At 39.4% G+C, this 16,780-nt stretch overlaps 1 protein-coding gene across 1 annotated transcript in view; it reads right to left on the minus strand.

Moving 5' to 3' along the window:
- Positions 1-15,922: 15,922 nt before the first annotated feature.
- LOC120539331 (solute carrier family 22 member 6-A-like) overlaps positions 15,923-16,780 on the minus strand; it is a 54,744-nt gene continuing 53,886 nt past the window's right edge. Inside the window, exon 10 of the mRNA XM_039769306.1 lies at positions 15,923-16,524. Within this exon, the coding sequence (XP_039625240.1) occupies positions 16,455-16,524 (70 nt within the window). The 3' untranslated portion in view covers positions 15,923-16,454. The remainder of the gene's footprint in view (positions 16,525-16,780) is intronic.

Consider the following 16,780-nt stretch of genomic DNA (forward strand, 5'->3'; position numbering starts at 1 on the left):
TACAGAGTATCAGGATTAAGATAAAGTGAAGTTATAAAAAGGCCATGTTAAAGTAATGTGTTTTCAGCAGTGTTTTAAAGTGCTCTACTGTATTAGCCTGGCGAATTCCTATTGGCAGGCTATTCCAGATTTTAGGTGCATAACAGCAGAAGGCCGCCTCACCACTTCTTTTAAGTTTAGCTTTTGGAATTGTAAGGAGACACTCATTTGAAGATCTAAGATTACGATTTGGAATATAACGTGTCAGACATTCCGATATATAAGATGGAGCGAGATTATTTAAGGCTTTGTAAACTATAAGAAGAATTTTAAAGTCAATTCTGAATGACACAGGTAACCAGTGTAGCGACATCAAAACTGGAGAAATGAGTTCGGATTTTCTTTTCCTAGTTAGGATTCTAGCAGCTGCATTCTGCACTCGTTGCAAATGATTTAAGTCTTTTTTGGGTAGTCCTGAGAGGAGTGCGTTACAGTAATCTAATCGACAAAAAACAAAAGCGTGAATTAATTTCTCAGCATCTTTCAATGATATAAGAGGTCTAACTTTTGCTATGTTTCTTGAGTGAAAAAATGCTGCCCTAGTGGTCTGATGAATATGCGATTTAAAATTCAGATTACGGTCAACGGTTACCCCTAAGTTTTTTTACTTCCGTCTTAACTTTTAATCCTAAAGCGTCAAGTTTATTTCTGATAACCTCACTGAATCCGTTTTTGCCAATCAATAAAATTTCAGTTTTCTCTTTATTTAACTTGAGAAAATGACTATTCATCCATTCAGAAATACCAGTAAGACATTGTGTTAGTGAATCAATAGAATCGGTGTCATCAGGTGCTACTGATAAGTACAGCTGTGTGTCATCAGCATAGCTGTGGTAGCTCACGTTGTAACCTGAGATAATCTGACCTAATGGAAGCATGTAGATTGAGAAAAGAAGCGGACCCAGGATAGAGCCTTGTGGAACACCATATAGAATATCATGCGTCTTTGAGTTGTGATTACCACAACTAACAAAGAATTTTCTACCTGCCAGGTAGGATTCAAACTGATTTAAGACACTGCCAGAGAGGCCCACCCATTGACTAAGGCGATTTCTAAGAATATTGTGATCAATGGTATCAAACGCGGCACTCAGATCGAGGAGGATGAGAACAGATAAATGTCCTCTGTCTGCATTTACACGCAAGTCATTTACTACTTTAACGAGTGCAGTTTCTGTACTGGGATTTGTTCTAAAAACCGACTGGAATTTATCTAGAATAGCATGTTTACTTAAGTGGTCGTTTAACTGCATAATTACTGCCTTCTCTAGAATTTTACTTAAGAAGGGCAGGTTAGAGATGGGTCTAAAATTTTCAAAAGCAGAGGGGTCAAGATTATTTTTCTTGAGTAGGGGTTTAACTACAGCAGTCTTAAGACAGTCTGGGAAGACCCCCGTATCTAATGATGAGTTTACTATGTCAAGGATATTATCAATAAGCGCGTCTGATACTTCCTTGAAAAACCTTGTTGGTATTGGGTCAAGGACGCAGGTGGAGGGTTTCATTTGAGAGATTATTCTATGTAAATCAGGTAAATCTATCCTGGTGAAAGAATTGAATTTGAAAATCGTCAGAACTACTCTGGGCATCTCTCTGCTAGAAGGATTCATGTTGCCAAAGTGCTCGCATCATTTGTGCATTAGCAGCTAAGCGACTGTCTCTCTTAGGAGGTTTTCTTTTGCCGGTGTACTGGCCTCGCTTGCGTATCCTAGGAGCTTGAGCCCTCACCCCAACTCTATGCCTCACTCCCGGGCCGGACAGACACACACAGTTCTATGTGTAGAACTCTTTTAATTTCATTTCAAAAGCAACAGGAGCACTGTGGTGCTAAAACAAAGAATGCTGGCAGTTGCCTCCAGTTCGCCCTCTGGTGGTCGTTCCGAGTGTCACCTGGATGATAACATGCATACAAGACCGCAAGATCACCCCCCACCCTACCCAGAAGGGGGTGAGTTACAGCTGATTTCACCCTACAGTATTTTTAGTCAACCAATGAGGAAGATGTGTACCAAGTTTCATGAAAATCGCTCCAGCCATTCGGATGTGATGCTGGAACATACATACACACATTGACTTTTATATATATATATATATAGATAAGTCGTTTATAAAATGAACCTCTACCCTTTGTGCTGTTTATCATTCTGTAGCAGACTGCTGTGATGAATGCTCCCTCTTCATGAAGTGATGCTAAAGATGCATAGAACAAATCTCCTCCTGCCTGTTTTCTAATAGTAAGAGGTTTAATTTTAAGACAAGATTTCTTTCTTTAATATATTTCCAAAATTAATTAATTTCACATTGGTTGTAAAAAGCACAGAAAGGAAACTGTTAATTCTATGCCAGATCCAACAAAAATGGGGCAGAAAGAAAAAGTTCATAATAAGTTAGTCATTATATAAGTTACTAGCAAAATACCCGCGCTTTGCAGCGGAGAAGTAGTGTGTTAAAGAAGCAATGAAAAGAAAAGGAAACATTTTGAAAATAACGTAACCTGATTGTCAATGTAATTGTTTTGTCACTGTTGTGAGTGATGAGTGTTGTTGAGATATATATATATATATATATATATATATATATATATATATATATTTACACACACACACATAAACATATATACATATCTATACATATACACATATATACATACATATATACATACATACACACACACACATATATAAACATATATATACATATACATACATATCTACATATATACACACACAGCTATTTCAGTATCAGTGCAATACGCTGTTTGTTAAAACAGTTGACTCCGCTCTTACGTGCAATAACAAATCAAATCATTCAGTTGTCTTTGCTCATATGTCATTTTAGAGCTGGACGCCTGGCATCTTTTTTTGGCCACAAGTTCGTTTCTGTTTGGTGTGAGGTTCTGTGTTGTGGAGATTCTCAGGATGGATTGCAGGTGCTCATCAGTGAGGCGACTCCTGTGTGCTGTTTTGTTAGTCTTTATCACTGAGAAGAGCTTCTCACACAGATATGTGCTACCAAACATGCACAAGGTTCGAGCCGCATGTAGACAGACTTTTTATGTTCTTCAAAGTCACCAAAGCGCCGTGCAAACTCAGTGCGCAATAACTCTAGTAAGCGGTAAGTGTTCGGCAAGGCAGCTGAAGCGCTGCATTATGGGATCTGTAGTTTATTGTGTTACCAGCGCTTCATATATCCGGGCTTTAATAACAATAATACAGTATATAAAATGATCTCGGGCGGATATAATTACACGCCGGGCGGATGTGGCCATGCCCTTGAGTTTGACACATATGGACTAAATAGAACTTGAAAAGATATATTTTTCAAATGTGATCGCGCAATTCAGATAGAGTTGACGCCAAGACTACAGCCTGCATGCCTCAATGAGTCATCCTCCCCTCGCTCTTACTTTTTTACCGTTCATCTAATGAATACACTGAGTATGGCTTTACCAAAACAATCATTGATGGCGAATAAACTATCCATTATTCGAGTATGTAGAGCGGGATATATATATATATATATATACATATATATATACCAGCGTATCGCAGCGAGAAGTAGTGTGTTAAAAAGGTAGAAAAGAAAAGGGAACATTTTAAAAATAACGTAACATGACTGTCAATATACAGTATTTGTTTTGTGAGTGTTACTGAGTGTTGCTGTCATCAAGGATTTGATTATCATTATTTCTTTCAATCAGGTTCGTATTTGTAGGATGTGTTGTGTTCAAGTTACATTCCGTGTTTGTCAATCGTTGTAAAGATGACAGGTTTCATTCATCGATTCGTTTCTTACTGCATCAATAAACAGCTCGTCTTCTTCTTTATCTGAGACCTGACACACTGCATGCACGGGTTTTTACACTGTCTTCCTTTAGCGGGACATTGACTTTTCCACCGTGTGCTTTGTTTCCACAGTAGCTGCATTTATGAATATGCTTATCAGGCGCTTCATATTTTTGCTGCCTTTTCAATTGTGTAATTCGGTTTTGTTCAGCTCTTTGGAACTGTTGCTTTTATCTGTGCACCGCGTCAGTTCACGTGAGCCACTCGGTGTACTTGCATCGAAGGTTCCCAGCTGTGCTGGTGCCATCTCGTGCTATGTCCATGGCTGTATTTAATGTTACCTTAGTCCTGGCACTTAAAACTTTCTCTCGCAGTTTCGCTGAGTTTGTGTCAAACACCACCCTGACCATCTCATCTTCCTCTCCATAAGCACAGTCCTTCACCTGTGAATATTTACCCGTGGCAGTTTGCTATTGGATTGCCGCTGACGGACGGCCTTATATGGGCAGGCACTAAATTACAAACGCCAGCGGCAGCCTGTGTATGAACTTAATTTAAAGTGTAGGTTTACATCGTGCATTGTTTCCGAAGTAGCAGAACTCATGAATATGGTTGTATATGTCACTCGCTCGCTTCTTATTGTTTCGCTGCCTTCTCAATTATATAATGCATGTTTTCTTGAGTGCTTTTTTGAGGTCTTCCTGGTTTTCTATGTACTGCGTGATTACGTGGGAGGCGTGATGATGTCACACGAAACTCCGCCCCCACGGCGTTGAAGCTCATCTCCATTACAGTAAATGGAGAAAAACTGCTTCCAGTTATGACCATTACGCGTAGAATTTCGATATAAAACCTGCCCAACTTTTGTAAGGAGGCTGTAAGGAATGAACCTGCCAAATTTCAGCCTTCCACCCACACGGGAAGTTGGAGAATTAGTGATGAGTCAGTGAGTGAGTCAGTGAGTGAGTGAGTGAGTGAGGGCTTTGCCTTTTATTAGTATAGATTATTAATAACATAATAAGTTAGTCATTACTTTTACCTGCATTTTTATCACTCTTTAATTTAATATTGTTTTTTATCAGTATGCTGCTGCTGGAGTATGTGAATTTCCCCTTGGGATTAATAAAGTATCTATCTATCTATCTATCTATCTATCTATCTATCTATCTATAATATCTCATAAATTACCTTGTTTTACTGATAGGAACAGCCCTGTCTCAAAATTTCTCTACTCTGATTTTCTCAGTTTAATCAACCAGCTGCCAATAGCAAACTTCAAAAATTTGGACTTGCTTGTACCAAATATGCATTAATTTGGTTTAGCCATACGTTTGGCCTCTCTCAGAGCAAGTGACAATGTCAATAACTGCAGGATATGTGTCTGAAGATTCATGTGACGTTTTACCTCGTCATTGAAATAATCTGAATCACAATGCTGGGGTCTGACAACCTTGGTGGAGTTGCCTCAGATAGGGTGTCAGATGTTGAAAGACCCGAAACATCCAATGACCCCATGTTGTATCACTGATGATGTACCCCAGCACATCCAGCACTTCCAAGAGATGTATCTTTCATCTTATGTCTGGCGGGGCCAATGATGCCTAGGAACAGACTGGTTGACAACCAAGAATAGATTGGTGATGACTTGAAAGACAGTTGGCAGCTCGTAATAATGTTGACTTGGACAGGAAGGGCTAGCACCCCAGCCTGAATCTCCTGTGAACTCTTACCAAAGTAAGCTACAGAAAGGGAGCCCAAAAAGGAGGGAGAAGAAGAAACCCAATATGACTGATGTAAGGTTATCGACTCACTACGAATTCAGGAATCATCTGCGGAAAGGTATGTAAGAATCTGAGGACCTAAAATACAATACACCAGGCCAGGATGAAATGCATAGAGTGTGAGATAGGCTGCAGTGCACAGGACTTGGTCCTGGTGAGACACAGGAGGAGCCTTTCCAGGAATCATCCCACAGAGCCCAGTCCCTTCCAATACCTGTAGAGTAGTTTCACAGAAGCTGATCAAGTGGCTCAGTTTGGTCACTTTTCGTGGATTATGCATGTGAGTTTATTGAGATGACAGTCAAGGGAGAGTTGGAATGCCGGCTTGTGGCTATGACATCTATTATAGTAAGTTATGCATCAAAGAGTTTTGGCCACCTTGAAAGAAGCAAGGCGCAGCCAACCTACTCAATAAATCATCAGGCCAACAAAATACACCAGCTTCACAAAGAACTTTGACCCTGAAACAACAGCATAAGGTAGCTAGCAAAGAGGAAAAGGAACCCCTTGCTGAGCTCTGTATCATTCTAAGGAAGAAGCTTGTGAACTTGCACAGGGCAGAATGGAATTGGAGATGAGGAATAAAATGAGCAAGGAAGTCCCCTGCTTTCATTTCAAACCCTTTTGCCTTCACTAAAAACTACTGGGGGACAAGTATAGTGGTAGCCTCAGGTGCTCAGTGCAAGAGGTGAGCACCTTTCTGTACACTACTCAATAACATGTTACCAGCAAAATCAAGGACCTAATCCTGGACTATGACATCAATTTCAGGTTAAGAGTCACCACATTTCTGGTACATCCGACTGGTATCATCTTGAAAAAGGCATTATAACAGGCTGTACCATCTCAGTCATCCTTTTCACCCTTGACATGAACACGGTTGTCAAGTCAGTGGAGTCCAAATACAGAGGCCCCTTGACCAATTCTGGAATCAAACAGCTCCCCATAAGAGCCTTCATGGACGACGTGACCATTATGACAACATTGGTCCCAGGCGGCATTTGGATCCTTCAAGACATAGAGAAGCTCATCACATGGCCAAGGATGAGGTTTAAACCAACAAAATCAAGTTCTTTAGTGCTTAAGAGGGGGAAAGTAGTGGACAAATTCCAGTTCTCAATTGCCAGAGTTACCATTCCATCCAACACGGAGGACACAGTTAAGAGCCTTGGAAAAATCTTTGACTGTAGCCTCAAAGACACTGCTTCCATAAAGAAAACCAGCATAGATCTTGGGGCCTGCCTCACTATGGTGGACAAGTTGGGCCTACTAGAGATGTTCAAGGCTTGGATTTACCAGCACTCAATACTACCCAGAAACCTGTGGCCATTGGTTGTGTATGCGGTGCTGATCATCACAGTGGAATCTCTGGAAAGAAAGATGAGCAGCTACTGTACTTGCGAAGGTGGCTAAGATTACCACATAGCCTGAGCAGTACTGCTTTGTATGGCACCAGAAATATTTTACAACTTTCATTCAGTGGCCTCATGGAAGAGTTCACGGTGTCTACAGTATAGAGAATCCAGAGACCTGAAAGTGGAAACTGCAGGCATCCAAGAAGCAGCAACACCTCATTCAGGAGGAAGAGCAATGAGGCATGGAGGCAGTTTCGAGCTAGTAGGATTATATGGATAGAATAGCAAGGAGCTTGGATGAGATGAGAAGGAGCACTGCAGTGAAAGATCACATGGTCTAATATCTGGCAAACAGACTACCATTGGATAAGGTTCCTGGTACTAGTAATGAAGAGGATGGATCTGTGGGTGAATGATGCTGTGGCACAAGCTGAGGTCTGATCATGCTCGGCGGGGTCATCTGGGAGAGGGAGAGGGTGATGATGTATCCTAGTGCATCCAAGAAATTACTCTTTCATCATCATCATGATAACCTGGAAAGGAAAGGCCAAACAGTTAGAAAATTCTCCCCAAAATAAACAATTATATGGATTGATATCTACTGAATGATAATTAACAACCAATGACCAAAATAAATGAAAAGAAAATGAAAAAAATGAAATCATAAGGAACAAAAGAAACAATACATGCAGTAAGTACCTGGGAGTAGCTGGCATTCAAAGATTTGTTATTAATTGATGGAGAAAACCAGAGATGGAAGGCACCCTAAAAGACAAGGCAGAAATTTAATCAGGGACAAGCAAGTAGCTCAAAAACCAGAAAGAACAAACACAATTAAATAAAACAGGATAAGGGCGCAAAACCAGAATTGAAGTTAAAAAAAAAATGTAATCCAGATGTTGTAAAACTAGCTTGTGTTGCTTTTCTCCAACTACTGTATTATTACCATGAAGCTTGTTCTGAGACTAGCACTGATCCTCAGATGACACGCTGCTATGCACTTCCATCTTAAATAGACAGAAGCCAATGGTATAATATGATAACCACAAATTACATGGCCACAGCTATGCATAGAACCAAAAAATGACAGTATTCATCTAGAAAATGCAAAATGGTGTTTCGAGCAAATGACAAAATAAATACATTAAACAGGCAGAAACAAATGTACCAGGATTCCAAAAATTAAGCGAATTAAATTATCAATTGGTTAATCACAAAGTCTCTCTTTTTAAGGCATGAGCAGCTTGTATAACCACCGGGTTTCTGTGGAAAATGACAATGGAATTATTATAAGAGAGGAGAAGTGTGGACATTACAGGCAGGTGTCCAAGATTGGTCTTCTGGGTGTTAGCTCACTAGTGCAGTGGGTAATACACAAAAATCATCATATTCCTTTGGAAGAGGAAGGCTGATTTTCTTAGGCAATACTCTGGATTGGACCAGTAAGGTCATGATAAGTAAACAGATTTGATGAACCATGAAAGGACTAGGAATAGCCAATCTGTATAAGACTGGGCCTATGTGTTAGGAACTATATTAAGTGGAATTCATTTGAAGATGGAATTCTCAGCAGAATCCTTAGCACAAGGTCTCACTTTTCTTTGGGTCATTCAAGAAGTCATCAAGACTAAACACCCAAGAATTGGTGTTTTATAATGAAAGGAGATGATATTCATAAGCATGAATTAATTTACAATTTGCAATAGTTTTCACAATATTTCAAGATAATTTGGTCAGAAATGCAAGTCTGATCAGTTAAACTATGATTAATAGGCGATACGAAGTAGAAACCTCTCAACACTCCTGATTTAACAATTTGCTTTCGCCTTTATTTTCAAAGAGATACCTGGATGTAAGATTTTAACCAACAACTATTTTATCACAACAGTATTTCCAGAATCATGATATAAACTGAGGCCAAGCGTCAGGGATAACTGATTTAGGAAATCCATGTAAATACACAAATCTCTTTAACAGATAGTCACGAGTTCCTTAGGTGTTGGTAACCACTTTAAGGGAACAAGAAAATTTCTCTTAAAAACAAATAAATGAAAATTACAAAAACTGTATTATGTTCTTGTGAGGAAAGTAAAAAAGTAATAAAATCCAGAGAAATCTCCTTTTAGGCTAACAAGGGGATAGTAGGAGTTGTACCAAGAGAAGGGGACACTCAACAGGAGATGTATTCCTCAACATCCTTGCTCATCCTGGCCCACCCAAAAATAACATTTAATGAACTCAGATGTTTTCAATATGTTAGCATGTCCAATTAAACCCCAATTATGACCCAAAATCTTTGTTCCTGTTTCTTGAAAGAGAGAAGTTTTCAGTCCTGAATTGGTCCATTTTCAGCCGGCACGTTTCCAATCACTAACATATTACATATATTTTTTCATATTTGGAGAAAGTATTTAAATGATATATAGTACAGGAGAATGTTGAGGGATGGGTATCCTGGTCAGGATGGTTGGTGGCACCTTGCCTGGCCAAGAAGCTGTAAAAGAAAGACAAAGAGAAACTGCCTCAAGGCACCTAATGTTCCCCGAGTAAGCTGGCTGGCATGATTCCCACTGGGACACCTGCAGGGCACATGGAAATTGGAGTTCTGGTGGGCATCCCTGTTGAGGTCTATGGGTTATGCTTGAGGGAGCTGCTGGGTTCAGGATCTCCTGTTCCGAAGTGGTCCTGCTTGACCTGGAAGTACTTCTGGGAGGACATATTGTTACACTGGAAGTACTCAAGGGTACATCATAAAAGGATTAAAGTCAAGGGGAGTCTGAGTCGGGAGTGGACATAGCCAAAGTTTGCCTGGAGAGGAGCAATGGAAAAAACGGTTAGGATTAGATTAGAGGAAGGCAATTGTATTGCAGACTATAATTTGCAGAAGGTGATGTCACCTTGTAGGTGAAGTTACCATCATAATAAAAGTCAGTCTGTCATTTTCCAACTCGCTATATCCTAACACAGGGTCACGGGAGTCTGCTGGAGCTATTCCTACGGGGAGAACATGCAAACTCCTGGCAGGGAGGACCCGGGAAGCCAACCCAAGTCTCCTTACTGCGAGGCAGCAGCCCTACCACTGTGCCACCGTGCTGCCCCATAATAAAAGTATTAGATCTATTACACAAATACCTTACAAAAAGGCTTTGAAAAACTATAACAATATTCTTCTACTTTTCTCTCTCTGTCCACTCCTACAGGCAAGCTTTGTCTTTCTTCCACCAGACTCTCACTTGCCTGGTTTTGTCAAACAGCTTCTTTTATCTTGGACCCGGGTCAAACAGAAATCCCTGAAAGTAAGGATTGCAAATCCTGGCAACTTCCCCTGGTGCTCCCTATGTAACCCAACAGAAATGTCGTATGGGATTACAGGTTCCTGCATACCCTGTTGGTGTCCATAAAGGTAGCGTCATTCAGGGATGCTGCCATCTAGTGCGTCAGGGGAGCATGTTGCCCAGACAGGTTGTCTCCCCCTGTCCTTCCATGCCACTGGTCTTCTGACCAGGTATTATTCCTTGGTCCAACCCTGCCAGGTCACCAGCATTTCCACTTCCGCATTTGCATGCCATTCCTGTCTCCTGGATAAGAGAGGATAATCCTCACTTTCCTTCTCATGCTTTTGAATGGACGCCTGCCCATATACACCATCCATATATCTTATCAATGAAGGGAAAAAATAGATTCTATTGGACTTATTAGTTGGTCTGGTGAAAGCTTTCACTAAATTTTCTTTAAGATAGTCATGTATGGCCCATGTTTCCTGATGTAAAAATGCATAAATATTACTCTTAGATAGAGGTACACCTAGTAATATGTCATTTTCACAGTCATACAGAAAGTCTAGCAGGTCAGCCTACTAAACACATTCTTGAGAGGTTTATATTCAGAGGAAAATAATTTTGTTGAAAAAAAAATACATTACTGAGGATTTAATTTTGGAAGACAGAAGCAGAACTTTTTCTCCCCTATGCCTCATGTTAATGTAAATTATGGGGGAATGTCTTTGCAGCCATTAACTCCCGAACCCTATAATGATTTCTGATAATGTAATAAACATACTTTGATGCACATCATCTTAAAAATGATATCAAGAGCTCCAAGAAGATAATGCTTGGAATTCTTAATCAACTTAGAAGCCAGTCGTCATCATATGTAAATACACACTTTATAAAGTGGCTCAGGTCGTGCAAAGTTTACAGTGTAATTGTAATTATAAATACAAACAGTTCTACCAGGAGCACTTGATGGATTGATTGAGTGCGTCTAGAGCTCTTGGGATGAAACTGTTTCTGAAGTGCGAGGTCCCTACAGGAAAGGCTCTGAAGTGTTTGTTGTATGGTGGAAGTTCAAATAGACTGTACGCATGACTGAGGCAGCGTGTGCAAGATGCTGTATACCGATAACCCGATCAGCTGCTGTAGATTTGTGATTCCACATTCAGATACAGTGGGTTAAATACTCTGACTGGTGCACTGACAGTGACAATGCTAAAGCAGTTATAGTATTTGGAATAGTTTGGCCATTTCGTGTACCATTATATTGTTACAGGTTATTTACAATTAGATGCCTTAAACTAATAAACAATATGCGGTTAATTTCAGTGTATTTGATAAAGCTGCGTCAGGGATGTGGATCTAAAAAAGAAAGGGAAACCACACTGGTATAATAGCACTGCTTTCACACTGGGTGCCGCCAATTTGCAAAACCGAGCGAAGAACTTGCGTGTGCCATGGATTGAGCTAGCGTTTGAAAATGTGTGTGGCTTTACGCCAAGTTTAGTTTTTATACATCGCAATGTAATAAGCATGGAAATGGGCATATGCAACATTTTTGTGAGTACACACTGTTTATACATGAGGCCCCTGGTCTGGAATACACTTGCACTTGAAACTGACTAACTGCTACTCTGCTTCGCTTCTTCTAATAGATGACATCTTCATTTATACTCCAGGAAGCAGGATAGAGCAAACATTAAATGCAAGCAAGGGGAACAGGTAATATATTTTTATTCAGTCATTAAAATTTGTAACATTTTTAAATGTTCCTAATTTGCCAAAAAGTGAAAGCAATTAAACGTAAATAGGTGTGACAAATCAATTAATACAACCTGGAACATTTCAGGAGCTGTAATAGACAATTGGTGCGGCTTTGAGTCTCCTAAGGTCACATTTTTGCATGAATGTGTTCTTTCTGCTTCTCCTTCTTCCTGGTTCTTCTCCTCAATATACTTTCAATGTTAGCTGATCATTTTTTTCAAAGATGTTAAAGTGGGTCAGGATGTCTAACCTTTTGCTGTCCAATGTCATTTCGGCAGACCACATTAGTACATACTGTATGCACGAATATAACCAAAGGTGTGAGGGCTTAGCTTTTATGCATGTGCAAGTCCAGAAAATGATGATTAGGACCAGACCTTCCTTAAAATATAATTTTGCAGTTTAAAGTTTTGACCTTTTACTATTCAAATGGTGTCCGTCTGCTCTTCTAACTGCAGTAAAATCCCTTCTCTGTTAAACTGCCATCTGCCTTCACTAACACTTCATTGTTCTGTGTTTAGAGAGTCAAAGAAAAGTGCAGTTACAGTCAAAGCATATAGGTTTACATATCATAAAATATTGTTTCATTTTTCAGTTTAAAGAATACGAAATATAATAATATCACAGTCCTGTACACCCATCAGGTTGAAAGGTCCTAAATTATCAAAGCTTTCAGCCAAACCCAAATCAATTAGTGTGAACTGGTATCATTAATCTGTTGCAAGGTACCATAACAGTTTTTCTGCCTGCTCTTCCCAAACCTGCCTTGCACCTGATGTTGTCATGTTGAGCTCTGGTGAATTAGGCAGAGTCTGGATGTATGGAAAACAGTATTAGTTTAAACAAATAAAATACATTTCTGACAGATATTGTCATTTTTGCCAGTCCAGAATATGAGGAGGCAAGCAACACTGCTTTTAAACTGCAATGCCAATGGAGTTGTGGTTAATACCAATTGTGTATCAACTTTGAGTGATAATTTTAATTATGTACTTGTATATAATAACCCATTTAGAAAAAAAAGATGCACAGTGCCCACACAGTTTGTTAAACGTCCAGTGATCAGCAGAATACAGCATATCTGTTAGCCTTCATGAATGAATGAAAGGATGAATTAATTATACTGCACATACTTGAATAGTTCAAAAAAGTCATGTTACTTAAAAAGTACATTTTCAAAAGCATTCTGTAATATGTACAAATAATAATTACATATGGAGAGACAGTTATATTGCATTTGATTAAGTAGTGCTTATAGGGAAATGTTAAGAAATGTCTGCCTATGCCATCCCACTCCATTTGGGACTTAATGTAGCAGACACTAAATGTGTTCAATGACAAAATTAATCCACTCCAGCCTATAAAAGATTAGCATTGTATATTATAAAACTGCACTAACTGCTCCTTGTTTCATGTTTTATAATCTGAAAGAATTCACTTCAGTCAGCAATTGTTTCCAAATTGCAGAATCTTTCAGAATGAGAATTAGTGGTGTTATGTAATTTATCCATATAAAGTAGCTGTTGATATTCCTGCCAATTTAAGCAAATGTTCTCCATCACATTTGGAGTATACAAAAGAGTGTGTTTGACAAAACAGCTGGGAATTAAACAGTAAATGTTATACTTAATCTCATTTTATTTAATTATGTATTTTGTATAATTTAATAATAACAATAATAATAATATATTTTATTTATATAGCGCCTTTGCCATGCTCAAGGCACTTCACAGAGTTTAAGATAGAACGGCACGGTATACAGTATATAGCATTGTACAAACCAGATGAATAAATAAAGAAGATTAAGACAGTAAATTCAGAGAAAAGCCTAACAGACAACATAATTGATGGTCTAGCACACACACATACAGGTTACATGAGCATCTTGACAGAGAGGTAAACTGAGAGAAGGGTAATAAAGTCAAGTAGAGCTAAAAGCCTTCCTGAACAGATGAGTTTTGAGTTGTTTTTTAAAAGAATTCATGGAGTCAGCTGATCTGATTAATTTCGGTAGGTCATTCCAGAGTCTGGGCACTATACAGCTGAAGGCCCTGTCACCCATGGAGTGTAGATTAGTGTGGGGCACAACAAGATTGCCAGAATCAGAGGACCTTTGTGAGCGAGCAGGCACATAGTGATGGAGAAGGTCACTGATGTAGTTTGGCGTGAGGTTATTTAAAGGCTTTGTAGGTTATTAGTAGAATATTATATTAGATTCTGTAAGACACAGGGAGCCAGTGAAGTTGGAGCAGGATGGGTGTGATGTGCCACTGCTGCTGGTTCGTGTAAGGACTCTTGCAGCGAGTTTTGAATAAGCTGGAGCTGTGATATAAGATTAGAAGGGCACCTGCCAGTAGGGAATTACAATAATCGATGCGGGATGTGATAAAAGCATGGACAAGTTTCTCAGCATTAGAAAAGGAGAGGAAGGAGCGAACACGGGATATGTTATAGAGGTGAAAGTAAGAAAGTTTCTTAATGTGATTTATGTGGGCAGAATAAGAAAGGGAGGAATCAAAAATGACACCAAGATTCTTTGCAGTAGATGCAGGTCTGATGAGATCACCGCCAAGATGGACTGGGAAGGAGCTCATTTTATTAAGTTGCACTTTAGTCCCAATTTGCAGGAGTTCAGTTTTGTTGCAATTTAATTTTAAAGAGTTCTGCTCCATCCAGGTTTTAATTTCACTAAGGCAGGTTGTGAGCTGAGAAAGCTCTGATGAAGTTCCACTTTTAACATTGAAGTAGAGTTGAGTATCATCTGCATAAAGATGATAACCCAGTCCATAGCTACGAATAATATGGCCAAGGGGAAGCATATAAATACAGAAGAGAAGAGGGCCTAGGACAGTGCCCTGAGGAACTCCTTGTGTCACTGGCGCCGAGCTGGATCTGTTGTTACCAAGACTAACAAACTCTTGCCTATCAGTCAGATCGGACTTGAACCACTAGAGGGCAGTGCCAGAGATACCCAGCATGTTCTCCATTCTGGACAGTAGAATGTCATGTCTGACAGTGTCAAATGCTGCACTGAGGTCTAATAGAATTAATATGCTGGTTTGTCCAGAGTCTGCTGCCATAAGCAAATCATTGGTTACCCATAGCAGAGCAGTTTCACAGCTGTGCGCGCCCTGAAACCAAATTGAAAGGGTTTCATCAAATTATTTAGGGGTTAAGTAATTGGTGAGCTGGGTGGCTACAACACACTCAAGAGCTTTTGACAGGAAAGGTAAGTGGGACATAGGCGAAAGTTGTTAAGATTGTTAGCATCAAGACCAGACTTAACATTGGGGTTACAGAAGCGATTTTAAAAGTGAGCGGTACAGAGCCAGTGTCAAGGGATGAGTTTATTGTTGTTGTAACAGTCGGGATTATGAAGGCAGGATTTAAGTAGTGTGCTGTCGATGGGGTCCAGTACACAAGCAGTCGGCCTCATCTTACAAAGCAGGTTATTAACAAACGCAGATGTGACTGGTAAGAACTTAGAGAAGGAGCTGGATGGAGTGGAAAAACAGGGAGAGATATAAACAGATGATGTATTTATGTTAGTTGAATTATTTAGATCTTTAATTTTGTTATGGAAAAAGTGGAGGAATTCCTCAAAGACTTCAGTAGAAGAGGTAGTTGGGCCAGATGTGGGTTGGAGTAGTTTATTAACTACAGAGAACAAAACCCTTGGGTTATCATGGCCACTTTCTATTATTCTGCCATAATGGGTGTTCTTGACAGCAGTTAGTGCTTCTCTGTAAGCTCTCTGGTGGTCAGAGAAAGCCTGGATGTGCACGGTGAGGCCAGTCTTACGTGACATTCTCTCAAGGTGTCGTCCTGCTGCTTTCATAGATCGAAATTCTGAGTTATACCAAGGAGCTGAATGCTTAAAGGAAACCTCCTTATGTTTTAAAGGAACTGTTTTATCTAATGCTGAATGAAGGGCTGAGTTATAGTGGTCAACAGGACTATCTAGTGTTGACGGAATAGGTGCAGACAGTAAAAGATCAGAAGTGGATCCAGAAATGATAGAGGGACAAATAGTTTTAAGGTTTCTGTAAGAAATTTGTCGTTTACAGGTAAGAAGAGGGAGAGATAATGAGACAGTGAAAAGTACTGCTTTATGGTCAGAGAATCCCAAATCATTGCTGTAAATGTTGGCAACAGATAGTCCAGATGTGCAGATCAGATCCAGTATATGACCACCAGAGTGGGTGAGAAAATCAACGTGTTGTGCCACTGCTCAGAAGCTTCACACACCATTGCAGTTATGTAAGTAGTGCGTAAGTTTCCACATTTATTTCACCTGTTCTGCAGATTTATTGACTTTGACAATATCAGACCACAATGCACTTTTGATGTAAAACGTTCATTGATCTCTTTCTAACAATGGCAGTTGTAGCTGTATGACACTTGTAGTTCATGAAAAAAATCACTTATATGAAAAGTGAACATATAAGACACATGTTTTTACAGTTTTGTAGATAGTGATGGTATTTTCTTCTCCATATCCTTGTTTTGTTGTCTCTTCTCCTTTTTCCTAAAAGAAAAAAAGTTCAAACCTCTTTAGATGTATTTAATTTAAATTTACCATATTTTTTGTCTTGGGTTTGATAACATACTATCATAGTATCAATGACCAAGAACACAGCCAACATGGTGGATTCAAGGAAGTCCTTGTTTAACTACTCAGTTAACTAGGAGACACAAATCTTCACACAGCAAAAAATTTTAAAAGGAGATTTTTCGAGCATTTCAAAACAGAAATCTTAACCTGGAAAGCATACTGTTGTATT

The sequence above is a fragment of the Polypterus senegalus genome, chromosome 11 (genome assembly GCF_016835505.1).
Source record: "Polypterus senegalus isolate Bchr_013 chromosome 11, ASM1683550v1, whole genome shotgun sequence".
Classification (NCBI taxonomy): Eukaryota; Metazoa; Chordata; class Cladistia; order Polypteriformes; family Polypteridae; genus Polypterus; species Polypterus senegalus.